Here is a 23,173-nt window from a genome sequence, read left to right on the forward strand (position 1 = left end):
AACATTGCGAGCTGTTTATTCCTCACTTACTTCTTCAGTGGAAGACGTGCTTATTACTTACATAACTAACATAAGTCTGACCCTCAGAAGCTTTGAGGTCAGAGGTCACAGGGGGGGACTTGTAACATCTGTTAAATCTGTAACATCTGTAACCACATGTTTAGAGAGAGTGTGTGCTTTAAATTCCCCATTCCCAGACCTCTGTAGTGGCTTTCATGTGTTTGTTCAAAGCACTTATCATCATATCTGTGGCCTAAAATCCCCTGCATGACTGAGTTCAAGTCTCTAATTCCTGAACACACTGACTCCCATAGTCTGGAATAAACACACACACACACACACACACAGGTACACTTGATGAACTAGACCTTTGTGTAAAGCCCAACTTTCACGTTTAGCATTTCCAATGTATAAAGCACACACACACACACACACAGTGTCTTCAGTGACTGTGTCAACACAGATTCCTGCTACCTTAAGAACTGCATACTGCATACTTTGCATAATGTGTGTGTGTGTGTGTGTGTGTGTGTGTGTGTGTGTGGCTCTGATCACTCTTTAAAAGTATCTGTCTCACCGGAGAGATCACACTCTTTTATAGCTGTAAGGAAGATAAATCTTTTCCTACGAAACTAAAAAATAGGGCTAACAGGCAAGTCCCAGTTTGACAATGTGGGCCACTTACTTACTCATCATACTAGATATAGAAATGAAAAAAAAAATTCATCTATTGCCTAATACAATGCTTACAAATCAATTTCCTGCTATTTTTGATGATGTGTCACTTTCTGGAATTAATTGGCTTTGGTTTCTTGTTTCGTCTGATTACTATTCAAGTTCTAATATAAGTCATCTGTAAAACTTTAATTAATTGCTCTATGTGACGGTTCCATGAAAATGTAAGTTGATGACCATTTTGGTTGTTTTGGGGCGGTGGTAGCTCAAGTGGTTAAGGCTGGGTTTGTTGACTGGAAGATCAGAGTTCAAGCCCCAGTACCGTCAAGCTGCCACTGTTGGGCCCTTGAGCAAGGCCCCCAACCCACCCTGCTCCAGGGGAGCTGTATCATGGCTGACCCTGTGCTCTGACCCCAATTCAAAAGGATGGGATATGCGAAGACAGAATTTCACTGTGCAGTAATGTATATGTGACAAATAAAGACAACTTAAAATGTCTTTAAAAAATTGACACACTACATTACTACTGGACCTCAAGTCCAGATTGTACGAGGGTGCAAATGAAAAATTCTTCTAGATCTTTCCTCTGATATAGAAGTATTTGCATTTGCAAACCAGATTCAAATTGAAATTACAGTTTTCACCTACGCAATCATACGACATGTAGTGAAATGTGTTTTTTATGACTGTCCTGATGGTGGAAATCAAATTGTAAAACTAGAATGTAAAATATAAGAAATGCAACTGAAATAAAAATGTAAAACTAGAATATAAAATATAAGAAATGCAACTGAAATAAAAATGTAAAATTGGAATATAAAATATAAGAAATGCAATTGAAATAATAATGTAATGCTAGAATGTAAAATATAAGAAATACAACTGAAATAAAAATGTAGAACTAGAATTTAAAATATAAAATAGTAGCAATACACTGGAAGAAAGAAGAATCTGAAATAAAAAAGTATAAAATATCAAGTATAAAAAACAAAATATAATATAAAACAGACTATCGTTATACAATATATAAAAATAAGAATAGAATGAAAATAGTAGAATAGTAGAAACGGTAGAATAGAATAAGAATGAATTAATTCAATAAGAATAAGAAGTATAAGAATGATTCTAAGAAGCCCATGACCATTTTCAGCACATTTGTGACTATGGGGTTAAGGTAACCCTACAGTTCTTCAAGTTTTCTCCATCTTTCTTTTCTCAACAGAACACAAGTAGTGACTCGGCAGTCAGCAGCACAGTAAATCCAATGCACACCAAAAGGTCAAAGGTTAAGACGGAGTTGGACAGCTCACGGCCTCTCTCACCCTGCTCACCGGTAAAAACCTTCTTCTCTTCTTCCTTCTTACTGTAAGTTTCTTGTCCTTCACTGAAATTTGAAAACTGTTCACATGATGTGAAGGTGGTTTTTAATATACTGTACAGTTTGCAATAAAGCTTTAGTCAAGACCACCACTGTCCAGTCCAAGACCACGACTAGTGTGATCGAGTCAAGACTTGCTCTTAAGCCAAGTCAAGTTTGTGTCCAAATGAAAGCGGGAATGAAAACCATCTTATTCCAGTTCAGTCTTCATTCATGCACTGCACCAGTGATTAACCGGTTTTCCAAAAGAAGGACTTACAGCTTGTCAAACTTTGGGCATGTAAAAAGAAAAGACAGCACAAATGTTAGCTTTGGACAGTCTTCTTCGAGACAAGACCATATTTCATGAGACCAACACCCAAGACAGAGACAAGTCAAAGTACAAATTAAAATAAATCGAGACGAGTCAGTACAGACCAGACTCCAGGACTTCAGCCACAGGGTTGAAAACGACAAACCGCCTTGAACTGAAATCTCGTCTGCACGTATCTGAAAGTTCTAAAATTAACATCGAATTATCCTCTAAAAGGAAAAAAATCAGAGTGAGGAAGCATCATCACACAAAGCTAGCCTGGTTTTACACACTGACTGACTTTTTACTAACACAACTTGCTCCTTATCTGATGTGATCTTTGGTGGAAGATATCTTAAGTGAGATTTATTTGAAAGTAAATAAAATCATTTCATGTCATTGAAGCAAAATAAATTGATGGGGTTTTTTTTTTTGCTGTTGGATGAATTTTTGGTGCAGTTCATCCACAGTAGCATCCGATGGACTTTCCCAGACAGCCACATGTACAGTATTGGCATCATGTCACAAAATGTTTTAGACCAGAGGTCCCCAACCTTTTCTTGTATAACGGACCTGCTTGATACCGGACCATTTTAACACGGCCCGAGGGGTGGGGGGTTGGTAGGGTGGCATTTGGTTTTGGGGACATTTGTAGCTTGCGGACTTACTGATGTATGGAAAAACACACGACTGAGTCAAATGCGGGAGTGTGGTGCAGTTGGAAGTGGCAATTTTTCGAAATAAAATACATATAATTTTAAGTTAAATATATAAATTTATAAATTTATTGGTTCTTTGCGGCCCGGTACCAAATGATCTACGGCCTGGTACTGGTCTGCGGCCCGGTGGTTGAGGGGTTTTAGATCAATTAAACCTGCTGATTAGTTATATGTCTGTTCAGTCATTCTTTTCTCATCACGTCTTATAGCATATTTCTGTAGTAATACTCAGTAAATGACTACAGTGTTATTGTTCAGTCTTGGAAAACTAAACACATATAAAATAAATGATTGTGTTACATTATGCATGCTTTTTTTTCCCCCTATCATATCATCGACTTGTACTGTACTCTTTTTTTGCTTGGTTGATTTATTCTGTACGACTGACAGCATAAAACAGAGGTGCATCTCCTCTTATCCGGAAAACATATTGCGTGAGTGTGTATGTGTGTGTTTTGTTCTCGCACGGTGATCAGCGAGAGGACAGGAGACCCCAGGGAGTCTCGGTGCTCCCCTCGGCGTGAGAAAAACTCCTCCTGATAAGAGCTTTATGTCCGTTTGTTTTCTTGCTCTCTCCGTCCCGAGCTCCTGTGTAAACTGTGCCAGAGCACTTCATTTTAATGAAATATTGGCCAGCCGTTATTGTCATGTGAGTGCCTGTTTTCTGTTGCTCTCTCTCTCTCTCTTCTCTCTCTCTCTCTCTCTCTCTCTCTCTCGACTCATCTTTTGACAAATTTGTGGCTGCTCTCGGCAGTGGAGGCAGGTTGGGGCTTGATGCATGGGGACCGAGGCGCCTGTAGTCGTCTTGGGGCCCGCAGAATTGATGAAGATAGCTCACGGGGCAGAGATAAACATGCTGCAGTCAGCATGCTGTGTGTGTGTGTGTGTGTGTGTTATATTTGAGATCATATATACATCTGCTAGCCCACAGTTGGGTTGCAGCTCAGACGCCACACACGTATTCCCACATATTCGCTTTGTGTTTGTTCTCTTCTTCTCATTACCCAGCCGCTGATTGTTAAATAAACGAGACTAAATGAAAGTGAAAAGTAGCCTTTCTTCAATCCTTTCTAATTCAGCCAAAGTGTAGGCGTCTGCTTCTGTCCTGTATAAACAAACTGAATGTCTGAAATCCTCTGTAGTGTGCACATGTGTCTGAATGCATGCTTTTTTCCTCTCAGGACCCTTCACCGCCAGTGGACCCGAAAGAGGACGTGGACAGAGACGAGGGCAAACAGGAACCGGAGGTGGCATACGAAACAAACTGCCACTGGGAAGGATGCAGCAAGGAGTACGACAGCCAGGAGCAGCTGGTCCATGTGAGTGTCTCGAGATGTGGGAAGTTTTAGGGTATAGTACAAAATGCTGATAATGCCCATAAACACAAAGATAATTAAGTTATTTAATTTAGCAAAAAAAAAACATTTTTAATCATATGAGTATAAATATTTTATATGATATTTTAGAATTTTATACCATGTAAAATTATACATATAAAAATTAAATAGAATTTAGAATTATAAATTAAATTATAATTCTAAATAATATCTTTCAAAATAAATCTAAATCCTTATTTAATAGATAAAAATAATAATAATAAAACAATCTAATATATTCCTAAATTGAATTAACATAATATAAAATAATCTGATACAATATTTTTTTTATTATACATCATTTTAAAATGAAATGCATTTCCTTTACGCAAGTCAAGACAGGTTTGGTGAATGAAGGTCTTCAATGCCTGACACTGAGGGGTTAATTAGGAGGTAGCTAAAAAAATAAGTAAAGTTTATAGCTACCGGTTTAGTTCATTTCTGTGTAGGTCGTTTAACCCGAGTGATTACATATTAATACAAACTTACACAAACAGATTATTTATTATCAAATTAATTCTCTTCTAAAAGTGCAATTCTGTTTTGTTTTGTCCATTTATAAATACCATGTGTCATAAAGGGTCAGAAAGTGTTGTGTGAGGTGAAGGTGTAACTAGGTGCAAGAAGAATGCTGTACATTTTTATTTCTGGTTTAATTATATCTTTAAGACTAGATGCCTGAGGGTGGATGAGTGACAAGCTGATATTGACCTCTGAACATTTCACTGAGGACTTTTCTCACCTCTGACCTGTAAAATACTGGTGGAAATCCATAATGCCAGATGCCCCAAGTAACTGGTGCTGTAGTGTAATGGGGGTTTTAGTTGCTGCTGCATTGCAAAGAAAAAAATTAAATAATAAATAATTAAATAAATACACAAATAAATGAATTAATAAATGAATAAATAAATAAATAATCAAATGCGCTTGAATGCAGGCAGTTTCAATTAATATTTCTGTTGATTAGATTTTTACGCCTATTTATAAATATTTTAATTTGTTTGCATGTATACAATTTTTGTTTATAGAAAGAGGCAAAATTATCTTCAAAATCTTTCCTTAAAATGATCATATGAGCTTAAATCTTAAAGAAGTTATCTTGAATAATAAGCAGAAATGTCTGGTGAATGTATGTAAGACCTCATTGTGAGTAAAGTTGATGTAGTCAGCTCTTCTTCTGAGTACATGAGACTCGGAGCATGAGGAGCAGCGCTGATCAGATCAGGAATTTGTGCCTGAATACAACACCTGCCGAGAAAAGTGAGAGAAAATGTTAAACGTGACGGAGACTTGTTCACGGATCAGCACTCTCCTTAAGCGATGATATGCTGCTGGTCTGAGACTGGCCTGAGCCGCTCTGTCCCATAATGCACTGGTGCAACAGGGGGCAAGGCCACATTCCCCAGCATTCCAGACAGGCAGTGGAGCAGAAACAGAGTGCTAGTGGATGGGGAGATTAGACTGTGTGTGACACACACACACGTACACATACACACACACACACACACACACACACACACAGAGAGTAAGAGAGAGAGAGACAGAGAGAGTAAGAAAGGGAGAGAGACACACACATAGAAAGAAAGGGAGAGACACACACAGTAAGAAAGGGAGAGAGACACATACACAGTAAGAAAGAGAGAGACAGATACACAGTAAGAAAGGTAAAGAGACACACACAGTAAGAAAGGGAGAGAGACACATAATAAGAAAGAAAGATACACACACACACACACACACACACACACACACACACTGGACTTCCCATTGTCCCTGCTCAGTTCCAGTGCTTCAGCTGGATCTTTACCAGATTACACACTCCTGATCGTTTGTTTATACAAGCGATACCCTCTCTAATAACTGCTTATTATGGTCTTACAGATGAACAAAGACTTCAGTGTGTGTGTGTGTGTGTGTGTGTGTGTGTGTGTGTGTAGTCCTAGCCTTGTTATCAGAGGCCTGACATTAGCGTAACTTGGTGGGCAAGCTGAGCAGATGATGGAGTGTACACAGATGTGGACTATAATAATGGTCATGTGGAGGAGTAGTGTGTGTGTGTGTGTGTGTGTGTGTGAGAGAGAGAGAGAGAGAGAGAGAGAATATGTGTATCTGTGCATGCAATAGGGAGGATGGAAAAAAAAAACACGAGTGGCTCTGTGTGTGTGTGTGCATGTGTGTGTGTGTGTGTGTGTGTGTGTGTGTGTGTGTGTGTGTGTGACAGACGGAGAGTCCATGTGTAGGGGATAAAGAATTACCCCTGGCTGCTGTAGTGTGCAAGTGTGGAGGTGTTCAAGGCTCACTGCTGGCAGCTGTGTGTGTGTGTGTGTGTGTGTGCATTAGTACACGTGTGTTGTATGGTCATTAGCAACTGTTTTCCAGTTGTGCTCACCTAACAGTTCCCAAATTCTTTATTCAAGAAAAAAGTGCAATTACTCATCTAAATAAATTCTCTGGTGAAATAAAAAAGAAAAGAAAAAGAAAAGAAAATTAAAAAATTAACAGACTCAAATGACACACTGCTGTAAACTAATGCCTTATACCAACAAATGTACGAAAACATTAGCTCAGGCTAACTAGCAACAACTTTATTCCTACTCGACAGCTAGCAGGCTAATAACTCATGATAATCACAAACTAGTTGAATCGCTAGCTGAAACTGCCTTGATAAAAGCAAAGTGATTTTGAACAATATTAGGAGATAAATATGGAGCTGTCTGATAAAAGAAAACACCTCATGACTTTACAAATAATAGAGAAATGTCTGAAAATGGAGTAGGAAGTGTTTTAATGTATAGTAAGTAAAAGATAGTGAAAAAGAAGGGTGAAAAGTGTGAGGTGTAGCTACAGTGTAGATACTGAAAAAAAATAGACCTAAGTTTAGTCATTTCTCTTAAAATGGTAAAAGAATAAAACTGTTAAAAGCTCAAATCATTTTATCCATTTAGTCTAAGACAAGACAGTAGAAGCTACCCAGGAGCTAGCAAACTCTCTGAGATGCTAATGACGCTATAAGTTATTGTACGCTACTCCTGGTTCATGTATCACACAGGAAGATGGAGTTAACATTTTGCTGCAACAGCTTTACTGTCCCATGGTTTGTTTAAAAACAAACAAACAAACAAATAACAAATAAAAATCCAAAGAAACAAAGCACATATTAGCTTTTGCCCTATCTAGTAGCCTATCTAGCCAAATTCTCTGACAGAAATTTAGCGGAAAAAATTTGGGCGAAGAAAAAAAGGGTTTAAAATGTCTGAACCTAAAGTGTGTTCCTATAAATATAGCCTATATGTAATGTTGAGGAGTTTAGGGAATGTTTTTATGCCTTAATTTCTACTCTGTCTGTCATGAATCTGAGAGGATTTGTCTGTCAAAACAAACTTCCTTTTCTACACTCGCACCCAAAACTCATCACGTTCCTCTTGTTCATGGCTGTCACTGTGGAAAAGCGCAAACTTGATGGATGTTGTAGCTCTTAATTTGGCAGATAAGCAAATGCATTCCTAAGGAGCGGCAATCGCATTCGTCTCTCGAGCTCTCGATTGCACTGCAGATCCGCGTCGGTCCCCAGACGCTGCCGCCTTTAGCGTTGTCTTTTAATGTGACATGGAAAAACAGCACGGCCAATTAAAGATTAAACACGACACTGACATTACAAAGAAAGGCCAACCCCTGAGACGCCTAGAGAGACTCGGTGAAGGAAAGCAGCGCCTGGTGGCTGTGTGGTTAGCTAGTCTGTAGGACACAAATTAAATCTGTGTGTGTGTGTGTGTGTGCAGCACATCAATAACGAGCACATCCATGGGGAGAAGAAGGAGTTTGTGTGTCGTTGGGAGGAGTGCTCCAGAGAGCAGAAGCCCTTCAAGGCCCAGTACATGCTGGTGGTGCACATGCGCAGACACACAGGGGAGAAGCCACACAAGTGCACTGTGAGTAAAAGTATCCGGCCACACAGACACACACACACACATACACAAACTCACACACACAAGATTTGGAGATCTGGTTCCTTTATGTTTTATATCAAGACTCATGATATAATTGCAACACTCTACAACTTCACACACACACACACACAGTCTCCGGTGTATTAAATATACACTTTGGTTCTGTGGATCTCTCAAAATAATACTGTTAGTGGAATTTGATTGTGTTTTTTGATTATGGATTGTGCTGTATCTGTGTGTGTGTGTGTGTGTTGCAGTTTGAAGGCTGCTCGAAGGCATATTCACGTTTGGAGAACCTGAAAACACATCTTCGTTCACATACTGGAGAGAAACCATACGTGTGTGAACACGAAGGCTGTAACAAGGCCTTTTCTAATGCCTCGGACCGGGCCAAGCATCAGAACCGTACACATTCCAATGAGGTAAATATTCGAATTCTCATGCACCCAAACAGAATCTGATTTTTACACACGCAAACACACACTCACACACACACCTTTGAGTAGTCACGGTGCTGGTATAGCTTTCAGACCTGTTCACACTTCTTGCCTCAGGTTAACTCTTAACTCTCAGGTTAATAATCACTCACTGATTTTATCGATCACAGTATGGTGGTGCAGCAGGTATAGTTTTAGCCTCACAGCTCTAGGGTTTGATCCCCAGTTTGATCCTAATCTCAGGTAACTATCTATCCAGTGTTTTCCAAATTCCCCACGTAGATTTTCCCCACGGTTTCCTCATAGAAACATGTTGCTAGATGGTGTGTCTATGCTAAATTGCCCTTAGCTGCAAATACGTGTGCATGCTACCCTGAGATAGATCCCACAGCATCCATCCTGGGAGAATTCCCACCTCACATGCAGTTTTCTCTGGATCCATCACAGCCCTGTATAAGATGATGTGTAAATAGTAGGTAGATGTTTCAATAAACTCTTGTCGTCTTTGGTTCATCATTAATTCCTTGCAGCTGATATTAACATTGGTTCCTGGTTCCAGACGTGAAGTAAGTTGTTGCTGAAACCGAAGCCAGTGCTGCCTACTGATTAACCAGTAGCAGGAGCACCGTATAGATGGAAAAAGTGCTAAAAGTGAACAACAAGCAACATTAAACTGTGTTGTTTCATAATTCTGCTGCTCATCGAGTCCCTAGTGGCAGTAATGACCCACCAACCGTCTAATTCTATGTAAATATAGCATTTTCATCATACAGTTTCAAATTAAGGCCAGAATTAGATTTGTTCGCATACTCCCTCATCATGCTTAGTGATTGCTCCTCCATGCCCAACCTTGTCCCATTAACGAGCTCTGCATGCAAGTGTGCGTGCAAATAATGAGGTGTGGAACTAATGAGCATGACAGCCCACAGTGCATTAGTACGAATCAAGCACATCCCCTGCGGAGGGACCACCTGCGGATCGCAAATATAAAATGAAACCCCGTGCCATTTCAGCCCTCAGTATATCCATCATGGCCTAAAGAGAGAGAAAACAAGAAAGATGGAGAAACAGAGATTCGTTCATCATAACTTTTTTTTGCACACACTCATACATCAGGAATGCTTGTGCTGGCATGATGGTAGTGGGGAAGTGGTAGCCTAGTTATGGTGTTGGATTACTGAGCAGAAGGTTGTGAGATCAAATCCCAGGACCACCCAGCTGCCTATTGCTGGGCCCCTCCTGAGCAAGGCCCACATCTGCCAATGCAAAATCAACATGGTGGTGTCTCACTAATTAATCAATTCCTCTGAGTTTTCATGCAACACCTCAGTTGTAAATAATGTGAAGCAACAGGGGCAGATAATGTTCATGGTAGTGTGTCTTGTTTAATTTGTTTCAAATATGAAATAAATAAAATCAAATAATTTACATTTGGCAGATTAGTAAAGCATGCTGTCTGTACTAGATAGCCATCACAAAAGGCATGAAAGATCTCTGCTACTTTCTTTTTCTTAATAATGTCTAATAATTTAAAAAATAATATTTAATGAGAGCTGCTTTAGGATATAACATGATAAGATCATTGTTTTTTCTCCCCTTTTTGCATGTCAAACAATATACTGGAAGTAATTAGAAGTAAGAACTAACATTGTGTCGGGGAAACTAAAGAAATGTCAGTCCACATGAGTTCATACCTAATTTGTATAGAAATGAGAAGATCTCAATTGAAATGTTGCTTGTTGTGCTTGTGTTTTGTCGCTTGGATGCTGAGCTCTATTTATCTTTACAGAAACCGTATGTTTGTAAGATTCCGGGTTGCACCAAGCGCTACACGGACCCGAGTTCTCTCCGCAAACATGTTAAAACTGTGCATGGTCCAGAGGCACATGTCACCAAGAAACAGCGTGGTGACCTGGTTCCCCGGCCTCCACCCCCACCACGAGAGAACGGAGAGAACGAAGGCGGAACCAAACAATCTGGCCGAGGAGGACAAGACAAGTATGAGGCCAACAGCACCACTAGAGGTGTGGAGGACTACCTGCAGGTCAAGTCGATCAAAACAGAGAACTCTGTGGTATGTTCCCTTCTTCCTAGATCAATAAGATCAATAGATAGATAGATCACTTTATTAATCCTAGAGGGATATTCACATGACACTTTCTTATATGGGTTTCTCTTCACACTAATCAAGTTTTAGACTCATTTTTATCTCATTGGGTGGTTTAGTGATGATATTTCTTTCCATCTCTGATTAATTCTGCACTAAAAGGCAGTCTTGTCCATTACCCAAACTGAAGCATACTAACAAAAGCATGTCCACTACTCCAGAAAAAAACAGTCCGTTTCTGTCTAACCTACTGTCTCTATCCTTCTGATTATGGACTGCACTCTTTCTCCTCTTTCTGCTTTTTCACTTTTCCCATGGACAGGCATTACTGAGGTGAGCACTAACTTTAATACCTTTCCATTCTTTTATTGTGTTAGGTGGATAATGCATGTCCAATACAACATTCAGTCAAAAACAAAAAGCACCTAACTTTATTAACCCTTTGTGTTATATTCACTGTTTGGACCCTTTGGTACTGTTCTGCTCAAATTAACCTGGGGCATTATTGTTGGTTTTAAAAGCACTACAGAAATTTTAAGAATACATAAAAGTCATTTACACATATTGTGTTTATTTTTAATTCCAAACAATATAGATAGCATTTGTGATTAATATTTACAGTTACTAGATCACATTTAACAATAAAAGTGCCATTAATTTTGGTTATATTTGTTTAACAAAGTATACTATAATAAAGGTGGTGGCATAAATGTAGAGAAAACTTAAAATAGAACAATGTTTCAATTAATGTTTATTATTTTGAACTGATTTATCAAATCCAGGCGATGAACAACAATAAAAACATGAGAAACAAATGATTATTGCAATCAGTGGCGATGAAATACAGCTCTCAAAAAATGCATCTGCAAATGTGTATGATTTACAACAAATCCAAACTTTTAGCAAAAATATAAAACAAAATAAATCAATTTGACCTGAACACCACACAAGGGTTAACTGTATGCCCTTTTTGAGGTGAGGTTGGGAAGTGGACGTGGATAATGTGGTAGGTTTTTTTGAGAAATATTATTTTATACGTATGATAACGAATATAATAATGTAACTAAGTAAAAAAGTGTTCTCACTGACAATAAAGAAAAGGGACAGAGATGAAAATGGTATGGGGGACCAAAAGATTTAGTCCATAATGAAATGATGGCAACATTCTTAAATGATTTAAAGAGAAAGATATCAGTCCAGAACGTTGCATAATCTTGATTGCTATAAATTTCTGATCATTTAGTTTGTCTTACAAGTTTCAGACATTTTGTCCTTGACTTTACAGAGTAAAGAATAAAGCAGAATATTTAAATATTTTCATTTTACTCGACAAATTTCAAGTATTCTTCTACCTGCCAAAACAAAGTCGCTGAGACTCAAAGAGATTAAAATTAAAATATTGTTCAAACATTATTCATCCAATAGAAATATACTATGTTCAAAGTATATTAAAAGATGTGGGAACTATTGCCATCAATATTCCACTGTAGCCTTTGTAGATTTTAAACCACAACATATCTTTGATTTCCCAAGAACCCTTATGGCCCCCATGTCTGCCACCCCCTTCACATAGATCTAACTCATCTAGCACCACAGGATAAAAGCAAATACAGTGTAAATATTCTATGACTAGTGCTGTTTTTGCGTGAGAAACAAATAGTGCCAGTGATCATGATTTGGCAGCTCACATAGGGACAGAATACATTTATGTCATTCAGGGTGTGCAGTGAGATGACACAGATGTGGAGAGGCGGTGTGCTGTATTTATGTTGGGAGTGATTCCCCTTTGTGAATTTGGTGCAGGCTGTATGTATAATGCACAAAGACATTGCCAAAGGAAATTACAATTTGTCAGGCACTTAACCTTAGCTTTCTAAAACAATCACCTAGGGATCAAAATTGGTAGACAGTAACATAACCGCTGTGGAAAGGTTTGGCAGAGTTCATTCTCACGTTGGGCATATAAAGCAGTCTAGAATAAAAGGGACATTATTAGAGAATTTTAATAAACAAGTGAGATACAGTGCGATTTTGTTGCTTTTCCTATGAATAAAGTCACCCCTCATTAAAAACCTAACAATAACCTGACTTAAATAATATAAATTGTGAATATAATTAGGAATTTGCTTGTGTGAGACCATATTTGAGGGTTAAGAAAACCACCGCCACCTGAAATCTCCATGAACTCATTTGATTTAGTGACTGTGTTAATGGTGCAATGCGCAGTGGAGTGGCATCTGATGCAGGGTGTATTCTCACAGGAAAATTAGCCTTCCCTGAAAAGGCTCCAGTACCACTGTGACCCTGACCAGGATAAAGCAGTTACTGAAGATTAATAAATGTTGAATAAACAGACACAATGAATTGACACTTATCCACCAGTCCTCTTCTCACTCCCGCAGATGTATCAGTCCAGCCCTGGTGGTCAGTCATCATGTAGCAGCCAGCCGTCACCACTTGGCAGTGCCACCCACCATGACGGTGGAATAGAGTTGTCGGGCCCCGGCGGGGGCAGCATGGGAGACCTGAGCATGCTGGATGATGTGCCCCTGGTGGACTCAACTGTCTCCACGGGCACACTGGGCCTCCACCTGCGCAGGTGTGCCAGCCCTGCTCGCAGGCTGAACCACCTGAAGCAAGAGAAGCTGAAGACAGTGAGGGAGTCGTGCTCCTGGGCAAATGCTGTTCCACAAGCTCCTGACACCAAGCTACCACCAATCCCTAGCAATGGTAAGACATGTTTTTAGTCATTCAATATTTAAAATAAGTAATTTAAGTTGACTGAATATGTGGTGTGACCAGTTTCTCACCAAGATTTGATGAACTCCTTGAACAAGTCCTAAAATCCAGTTAAGGATTTTCCAGTTCACATGTCACATAATCACAAGGACAATTGCAATCTCAGTTTACTTTTTAAGATCTTGATAATTATGGTATTATTTTAATACCTGCTTCCTTTTGTCAAAGGTTCCTTACTAGAGAGCTCTGGACGTGTTGGCAATATTCCTGTACCCATCACCGGCCTTCGTCTGAGTGACATTTGCCCTGGTGAAACGACAGTTCTGTGTCAGCCAGCGGAGCGTCGAGACAGCCTGGCGAGCACGGCGAGTTCAGCTTATACACTGAGTCGCCGGTCCTCTGGTATCTCTCCCTGCTACTCCAGCCGCCGCTCCAGCCAGGCCTCACAGGCCGGCACCCGTCTGAACAACGTCAGCTCAGCCGACTCGTATGACCCCATCTCTACAGACCTGTCACGCCGCTCTAGCGAGGCTAGCCAGTGTGGAGGCCTGCCAGGCCTGCTCAGCCTCACCCCAGCCCAGCATTACCGACTCAAAGCCAAATATGCCGCAGCAACGGGTGGCGCTCCACCCACTCCCTTGCCCAACATGGATCGCATGAGCCTGAGGACACGAATAGCCCTGCTGGGAGATCCACAAGAAACTACTATGCACCCACTTGGCCTCCCCACAGTGCCCAGAAGATGCAGTGACACAGGGTATCCCACTACTAGCATGATGCCCCATGAGGTACCAGGCAGCATAACACGACGGGCAAGTGATCCAGTTAGACGGGTGGCTGTTGATCAGCAACGTCTACTGCAGGGGCAGCGTTTTAACAGCATGAACAATGTCAACCCTAATACAGCACCACATTTTCCCTCTCCCAGTCGTCACTTGTCAGTGCAGGGTTATGTCCTCTCAGATGGTAGTCTACACCGCCTCCAGTACCCTCCCCGGCCTCCCAGCATCTCTGAGAACACTGCAATGGAGACAAGTGAAATGGATGGTCCAGTCAATGGCATTGCTGATGACTTGATGTTGCCTGATGATATGGTCCAGTACCTCACTTCAAATGGAGATTCTACACAACACAATGGGTCTGTGTACCGGCACCAACAAGCACAGGGCTTCCTAGCGAATGGTGGACCTCCACCTCAACCATGTTACTACCAGAGACGCATGGCTGTAGTGGATGGCACTGCAAACAGCATGACGCAGCAGACATCAGCTTCTTGCCAAACTAGTCCAGCCCAACAGCACTTGTCTCCCAGTGCCAACAAGAACCACATGCCTGTGCAGTGGAATGAGGTCAGCTCAGGGACAGTGGAGGCATCTCCCAGCCAAATCAAGCAACAGCAAGCTTTGGATTGGGGAAATATAACTGCTCTCCAGCAAAAACAGAACTTTGGCCCTATCCAGAACCTCAAATCCAACCAGCAAGTGAGATCCATGAGTCAGAACCTTGCACATGCTGCTCAACAGAGTTCTATGCAGAGGAATGAGGTTATGGCCCAAAGGATGAACTGTAGCCAAACTCTTAGGCAGCAAGGCACCAAGAACCACCAGAATGAGCATATTCACAACCAACATGGATACCACCAAGGCAGTGACATAAACAGAAGCACCAGCCAGCATATTACAGGAGGCAACGTAGATTTCTCAAGCCCATCTAAGAAAACAATGCAGCCCATGCACATGCAGAATAACAGGGTAAGAACTAAGCCAGTGGTCAGTCAAAGCCATGTAAATTTTGAGAATAATCAAGGAGATTATTCCCATATGAGCAGTGATCAGCATAGCTATGATACTCTTTCCCAGAATCCTATCCTGAACGGAAACCATGGTGTAATGCAGCCAAGGCCGCCCACAGAACCTAAGCCCTTGGCCAGGCAGCACTCAGGGCCAAATGCAACGACAGCACAGCAACCTGGTTATCCACAATCCCACTTCAGCCCAGCATATGACACCTCCGAAGCTAGCCCCAAAAAGCCTGCCAATGTGGGTGTTAGTCACACAGACAGCAGTGCCATGTTCTACACGGCACAGATACACATGTTTGAGTCCAGCAGTCTGAATATGCATGACACCACAGAAGCAGTGGACTGTGGCACAGACAACATAACAATGGCTGCTGTCAGCTCCCCAGGAACCAATCAGGTCTCAAGCACGGTGGACTCCTCCAGTGGAGTGGAGCAGACCCAGATTGACTTTGATGCCATACTGGATGATGGTGACCACTCCAGTCTCATGTCAGGAACTATAAGTCCTAGTGTCCTCCGCAGTCTGTCTCAGAATTCCTCCCGCCTCACTACGCCTAGGAACTCTGTGACATTGCCTCCGGTAGCCGCAGGAATCAGCAACATGGCCATTGGAGATATGACCTCCATGCTGACCGCGCTGGCAGAAGAGAGTAAGTTTCTTAACATGATGTCTTAAAAGGTCCAACAGGAAGTAGAATTCGTGACTGATGACCTTAATAAAGAACAAAGACTGTCATAGCATTTTGTGTTTTTATACATCTCTGTATTATCTGTATTATCCTGTATAGCATTAGAACAAACACTTAGTAGTTTCCCCTTTCCTAAAAAAAAAGCCATATTTTGCCTTAGACCAATATACGTACTGTATATAAATACAGAAAATTTGATAAACTTCAGTCCAGTATTTTTGTATTCTCTTTTATGGTGGTGAAACAAGAGTAGCAACAAGTGCCTAGCTATGCAAACGCATATGCTGGAAAAAAAAATACATGAAAAAAAAAAGAATCTTGCAGAATTACATTTGATTGTTTTGAACATACAAAGAAAGATTGTACATTATGTAAATCACAAAGGTTTGACTCCTTCTATGTGTCCATGAGACAAAAAATAAACTGAATGGTAAGGAAATGTTTAATAGGAATAGCGTGAAATGCAAAACACTTTTTACCTGTGCGATATAGTCTCTCTTCAAATGTCAGAGAATAATGCTCCATAGAACTGAAAATATACTATACTTTTAAAACAGTGAAGTTTTTTTTATGCATCATTGGTCAAGTCTTTATTCTCATTACAAATACCAACATTGACACACCGTACAGCACCCAAGGGGAGAAGAAACTTCTTTCTTAGATAACTCCTTAATGTGGATTTATTCAACCATATCCTGCAAACTAATTTGCTTGGACTTTGGACTCTGAACCCTGATGTGGCATTTAAATATTTCATTTTTTGTATGTGAACATGTGTATGGAGCTGGATCTGTAGATATCTTTTGTACATTTTTATGAAATACATTATTGTTTTTTTCTACCCTGGTGTTGTTTGATGAGTTCATTATTTAGTTTTGTGGGTCAAGGTTTTGTAATAATTTGAATGCTTCTCTGCTGTATCTCTTTATCTCGGTGGAAGTCAATGTGGAAAGTTCTCCAGTTGACAAGTCTGCAGCCCTTCATGGTAAAAGTACCAAGCCTCCAGGACAAACTTAGAAGCCTGCTCTTAGAAATGTTTTCTTCCTTTTTAATACTTTCTTCTCTTTCTATAATAGGAATAAGAATAACAATAATGAAGGTATATTAAATAGCACATATGGAAATATGTAGTGACTGAAAAAATTGTTAAACAAATGAAAACTTATTCTTAACAGTATTCCTGATGAAGCCTTGCAAACTCTATAAATCTTTTCACCCATGAAGCCAGGACACCGAGCTTGCCATGGCTTCTCCAAGGTTCTAAATGAAAATGACTTGTTTTAAAACTATATCATTTCAACTGAAAGCAACAGAATTTATTTCTGAAACCCAGAAATCTTTATACCACAGCATTAAATTCAATATTTACACTTGTCTATAAACAATTTTTAACCATAACCCTTTTTTCCGAATGTGTTTAAGACAATAAAAATATGTATTCAATCCAGTATGTAGAAACCTTTGATTGGTAGTGTATGTGTTTCTCTCATTTTCTCCACTGTGTTCATTATATGGCTTTGAAAAAAATCCCCCCTCCCTTCAATTTTTACTTATTTTTTTCACTGCTACAGTCGTGAATTTACACAATCTCTTCAGTTTTCTGTACATGGATCAAAACAAGTATACTTACAATGAGATGGGTGGAAAGCAGGCAGGCGCATGCTGAGCAGCTTGCTAAAGTTAGTCACCATGTTTTCCAAAATGAGCAGTGGCAGACAGGCCCTGGGGAGCCGGATGCTGAAAGCGCATTAAACACACACTTGAAGGAGGAATAGGTCCAGGGATGAGGCGTTTGGAGTGAGCTGCAGGAACAAATGGTTTTATTCTGACAGCGAATTCAGCCGAGGCCTCGTTTGATCTGGGGTTGATGATAGCTGAAATTTCTTATTCTCTCTGAGAAACAGAGGACAGGAAAAATAGCCTGAGGACGAATAGAAAAAGAAGGGAGAAAAATTCTTAACAAGTACTCATCTCGGAGATTAGACTACAAGTAGAGATGATAAGAAATGTCCAGCATTTTGATTAGAGAGGTGCTGAAGAGGAGTGACCACGTTCACCTTTACCACATGACTTATCTGTGAGGTGTTTGTGGTCCTGTTTTAGTAAATAATAATTTCATTTAGTTAAACTAACATTACCTTCTTTTATTCTAAGGATTGGGTTTCATTTGACTGTATACTGAATCTCATCATTGCAACATTAAGTACATATGAATATAACATGAACATAACAGGGATTTATAAAGGGAGGAAGAAATGGAGGTCAATTAAACATCTACAATAATTAAAATCTATAGATCGAGCTGTCTAGATTATCTGGGATGCCTTGGAATTGGGTGTCATGGAAAGTCTTGGAGAGAGCTATGAAAAGTACATATAGAGCTTCTCTTATCAGACTAGAAGTCTATGAGTCTTGATTTGAATTGGATATAAATAGTGTTCAGTCATAAATTCAGTGCAGCTGGATCTAATTTCTGCACCAAGGTGTACATGTATTGGCCAGTGCAATACATGTGTTTTACTAACAGTACTGCATATTGATGATGAAGTTCTCACTCAGCTTATTTTAGGCTTGGATGTGGTTCATATCATATTTAGTTTTATGGCATTTGGCAGACGCCATTATCCAGACTGTCTTACATTTATCTGTACATCTGTAGAACTGATCAGTTGAGGGTTAAGAGCCTTGCTCCAGGGCCCAGCAGTGGCAGCTTTTGGTGGTCGTGGGACTACGCTCACATGCAGGAGTGAATGAAGGCAAAGATTGAACCATCAACCAAATCTGTTAATTTAATATGAAGTGATCATTTAGAAAAAATGTCAAACATAACATGTACAATATCTGTGAATTAGTGACTCTCCATCTTTTTAGGTGGAAGAGTATGTATGTATGTATGTATTGCAAGTCTTTTCATTGTCTTATATGTTAACTATCCTTGCTTAAAAGGCTAACTCATTTCAGCTTGCATCAGAAATGAGAAGTCAGAGCTTAGAATGACCTCATTTGAGATACAAATTGTGTATGAGGGACAATAATCATAGACATCTCCATGCTCATCCTTTGTTAGCTAAATGTAAGAGGTTTTTTGTCTTTTAAATGTAAGAGATGCTACATTGATTACTGCTGATGCTGTTAGCCGCCATGTAGGTTTGATGTCACTTGGGAAATGGGAGTTGATGAGATCCTGAGGAGGTGTTTTTTTCTGTTTTCTGTTCTGCTTTTTACTAGTCGTAGTCTGGTAATTACAAGTTATGGCATTAAGCTGAATGCAGATTAAGATAAGTTCACCAAGGACTTCTCCTCATAGTTTTTTGAGTTGTCTTAAATCTTCACTTGAGTTATCTTTTTCATTTTAATCGGTCTTTAGTCAGCCATGGTGGTTGCTGTTGAAGTTTGTTTAGAGTGTTGTATAGCACAGTGCACATACACAGAAAGGATCTTCTTCTTCTTTTTTTATCTTTGCAGAAAATCCTGTACTTAACATCAGATTCAGTGAGTCTAATTTGCAGGAGATTAAACTCACACACTGACCTCTTGGGCATGAGCAAACACATTCTATATCCCAGGATTCAACTTAGCTTAGAAATGAGAACTCAGAATTATGATATTTCAGATCGCTTAAGCCACAAAAAAAATTGTGTGTGGGTTTGGGGAGGATGAACATCTCTGTGTTTAACTTTTGTTAGCAACAATCTATCCAGCTAACAGTGAGGAGTGTTATACTTACTGTATATACAGCATAACTCATTAAAAGTAAAAAAGGGCTTTCTTTATTGTTTTGATGTTACTTGCTGAACTCTGGGTTGTGAAAACTGATTCTGAGTTAAGGCCAGAGCATGTGAGTGGAGTGGAGCACTAATAATTCCAGTGGAGTGGAAAAAGCACCCTTCTTAAGATTCCACTTCGCTCACTGAGATCGCGCACCGATACTCACTCTACCCAGAATGCATTTTGTGCAAATGCTAGTTTAAGAAACTGCACAGAATGCAAATACTGGTTTAAGAAACAGCAAAAGAAGCAATAGATCTATTTTCAGTGTTTTAGGGATGAATGTTAGGAATAAATAGTAACATTAACTTTAAACTTTAGCATGTTTATCCCATGTTTCTATACATCTGTAAAGCTGCTTTCAGACCATGTCCATAGCTAAAAGTGCTTTACAAATAAATAGAAAAGAATAGAATTGAATTGAACTGAACTGAATTGAATTGAAGAGCACATTGCCAGAAATCATGGGGCTGTGAGATAAAAAAAAAAAAAAGGTGGCTGCAAATAGTGAGCTAACACATAGCATTTGACAATAAATGAATACGTAAGTAGTAAGATATCTTTTATGCAGTTATGTCTGTGCATGTAAGTGTTAAAAGCTAGCTAAAAAAACCAACTGTAAAATTGGTTAGCTTATGTATGATGTTAATGTAAGACATGCAAAGAATTTAGTTCCATTAATTCAAGCGATGTTCGGTATTTTCAAACAGAAACGGGAGAATTCTACAGAGAAATTTCGTGTCAGAGCAGGATTTGAGTGAACTTCAGTGAGTGACAGAGTGGAGCGTAGACGCATAGACTGGAATATTGAGCAGTGTCACACCACTCTGCTACCTTCACATGCTCTGGGTGAGGTGACATTTTTTTTGATTTTCCCTAGACAGAGATCAGAAATCCAGAATTACATCACTTGTGACCCCACATTCCTGACCTTGGTGCCAGAACAACCTGTGAGAGCTCTAGGATGAAAATGCCTAAGGCAGTGATTTTGCTTAGGCAAGATTAGAAAGTGAATAAAAAATATTGGTCAAAGCGTCAAAGAAATTAATTTTAGCCAAATCCAGATTTTTAGGTGGGTTTTTTTTGTTTGTTTGTTTGTTTTTTACCACAGTGACATCCAGTGTGTTTTCCCAGACTGCCAAAATACATGATTGATGAATTGGTATAATATGTTTCAGGATTTTTGGGGGATGGATCTCAGAAAGAAGCAAACATCTGACACCAAACACGCTTCAACTGAATTACTCATCACATTTGTGGAAAGAAAAATACTACTCAAGAAAAAACCTTTTACTTCTGAACTGTGAAGCTGCTTTGTTACAATATGATGCAATATAAAGCCAAATAATCCGCATCAAATTATACCTAAATTATTAACCAGTACAGAAGACATGATGCTAACAGTTCCGTCACAAATTTTTGAAGAGTTAAAAATTTTAATAGAAAGGTTTAATACTACTACTGTTAATTATATATTAAGTTTATTATACATAATAAACGTATTGTTCAATTTAACATAAATGTAAAATGGAAATATATAAAAAATTAAATGTTTTTTACTCTTTCATAATTTATTATGTATAAATGGTGCAACATGGTGCAAAAAGGTGTTCTTAAAGCATAAAAAAAACAGCTCAGAAGAAACTTTATATGGGACACGAGGGGTTTAGAGAGTGAGCGAAAGGGTTCAGTCGTCCAGACCTGAGAGAGGTACAGACAGATAGAGACAGATGGAGGAAGCGATAGAGAGAGAGAGACTTGTGGGAGTTGATAATGGTGTGTGTTGAGAGCGGGGGGCTCGGGAGAGAGCGCTGGGCTAACGATGCTATAATGTAGTGCTGCTGTCCACATGAACAGTGCTGTGACTGATTGGGTGAGCAATGAGAGCAGGCCATGGAGCCACACACACATGCTGCCCAATCCATCAGTTAAGCATGTGGGAAGCCCCTCCCGGCACACAGCCAGCCTGAGACGGCTAATTAACACACACTGGGTTAGGACAGGTTCGCTCTCTATGTGCACACACTCGTTTTCAGTAGATACTTTAGCAGGCCATGCTGATGTGTAACTTTTATGTAACAAGGGTATCAATCAAGTCTAAATAAACTCAGTCCCAAAGGGGACATCCTATGATTCTTTCTATTTTATATATTCTTTTTTTCCTGTTTTTATTACTTTTTTAATTTTGTTAAATTTTGTTGATATTTTTTCTCTTCTATTTCTTTTTTTTTGCATTTTTAGACTGCATTTGCAGAAATAGAATATATTCATATAATAGAATAATAGAATATAATATAGGTGTGTGTGTGCATTGAGAATATCTTTTCAAATTCAAATATATATATATATATATATATATATATATATATATATATATATATATATATATATATATATATATATATATATATATATACGACTACTGTGGCTCTTGCCTCACAGGTAGGGGCCTTTCTGTGTGGAGTTTGCATGTTCTCCCCATGCCTGCGTCCAAAAACGTACATTAGGTTGATTGGTAATTCTAAATTGCCCATAGGAGTGAATGTGAATGTGTGTGGTTGTCCGTCTATATGTGGCCCTGTGATGGACTGGTGACCTGTCCAGGGTGTACCCCTGCGTCTCGCCCAATGTGTGCTGGGATAGGCTCCAGCAGATCCCTGTGACCCTAATTAGGAATAAAGCGGGGATAGAAAATGGATGGATGGATGTTAAATTACATATAAACATTTATTAAGTAAAGAAAAGAAAGTGAAAGGGCTGACAGTTTTAGGACAAAAAAATCAACAGTGGAATGGTGTGATGTGAAGCAGATACCAATAACAATTATAACTAAGCATGCCCAACTTAGTTCAGTCCACTGAGCTCCTTCCTGATATTTTTTTGGATCCAGACGACTGAGTAAAACCCTGTAGCTGAGGCCATCCCCCGTGAGTGAGCCTGGCTGCTACATTAGCATGGATGCCTCGTTTGAAATACTCTGGATGAAAGAGTGATGCCTCTGAAGGAAGCCTGGGGCTGTGCACTCCAGCTACAGACGAAACCAAAGCACAGTAGTCCCAGTGCGTCTTCATCAGGCCGGAGTTGATCTGTCAGCATGAAAGAGAGAGATCCAGGCTGAAAAGTGTTTAATTACCTATGAGTGAGATGTGGGCTTTAATCTCAGGCCATGATTGTTACAAGGAGCCCACCTCTATCTGACCGCACTGAGGCACTCCCGGCAGAAGCAGTTAAGGTGTAAAGCTGGA

General features: G+C 39.6%; 1 protein-coding gene across 2 annotated transcripts in view; it reads left to right on the forward strand.

Moving 5' to 3' along the window:
* Positions 1–17,001, forward strand: part of gli2b (GLI family zinc finger 2b) — an 85,667-nt gene extending 68,666 nt beyond the window's left edge. For both annotated transcript variants that reach the window (XM_058401147.1, XM_058401148.1), the window contains exons 8-14: positions 1,898–2,008; positions 4,246–4,383; positions 8,220–8,369; positions 8,645–8,809; positions 10,614–10,898; positions 13,334–13,661; positions 13,899–17,001. In XM_058401147.1, the coding sequence (XP_058257130.1) occupies positions 1,898–2,008; positions 4,246–4,383; positions 8,220–8,369; positions 8,645–8,809; positions 10,614–10,898; positions 13,334–13,661; positions 13,899–16,147 (3,426 nt within the window). In that variant the 3' untranslated portion in view covers positions 16,148–17,001. The remainder of the gene's footprint in view (positions 1–1,897; positions 2,009–4,245; positions 4,384–8,219; positions 8,370–8,644; positions 8,810–10,613; positions 10,899–13,333; positions 13,662–13,898) is intronic.
* Positions 17,002–23,173: the final 6,172 nt, after the last annotated feature.

The sequence above is a fragment of the Hemibagrus wyckioides genome, linkage group LG10 (assembly GCF_019097595.1).
Source record: "Hemibagrus wyckioides isolate EC202008001 linkage group LG10, SWU_Hwy_1.0, whole genome shotgun sequence".
Taxonomy (NCBI): domain Eukaryota; kingdom Metazoa; phylum Chordata; class Actinopteri; order Siluriformes; family Bagridae; genus Hemibagrus; species Hemibagrus wyckioides.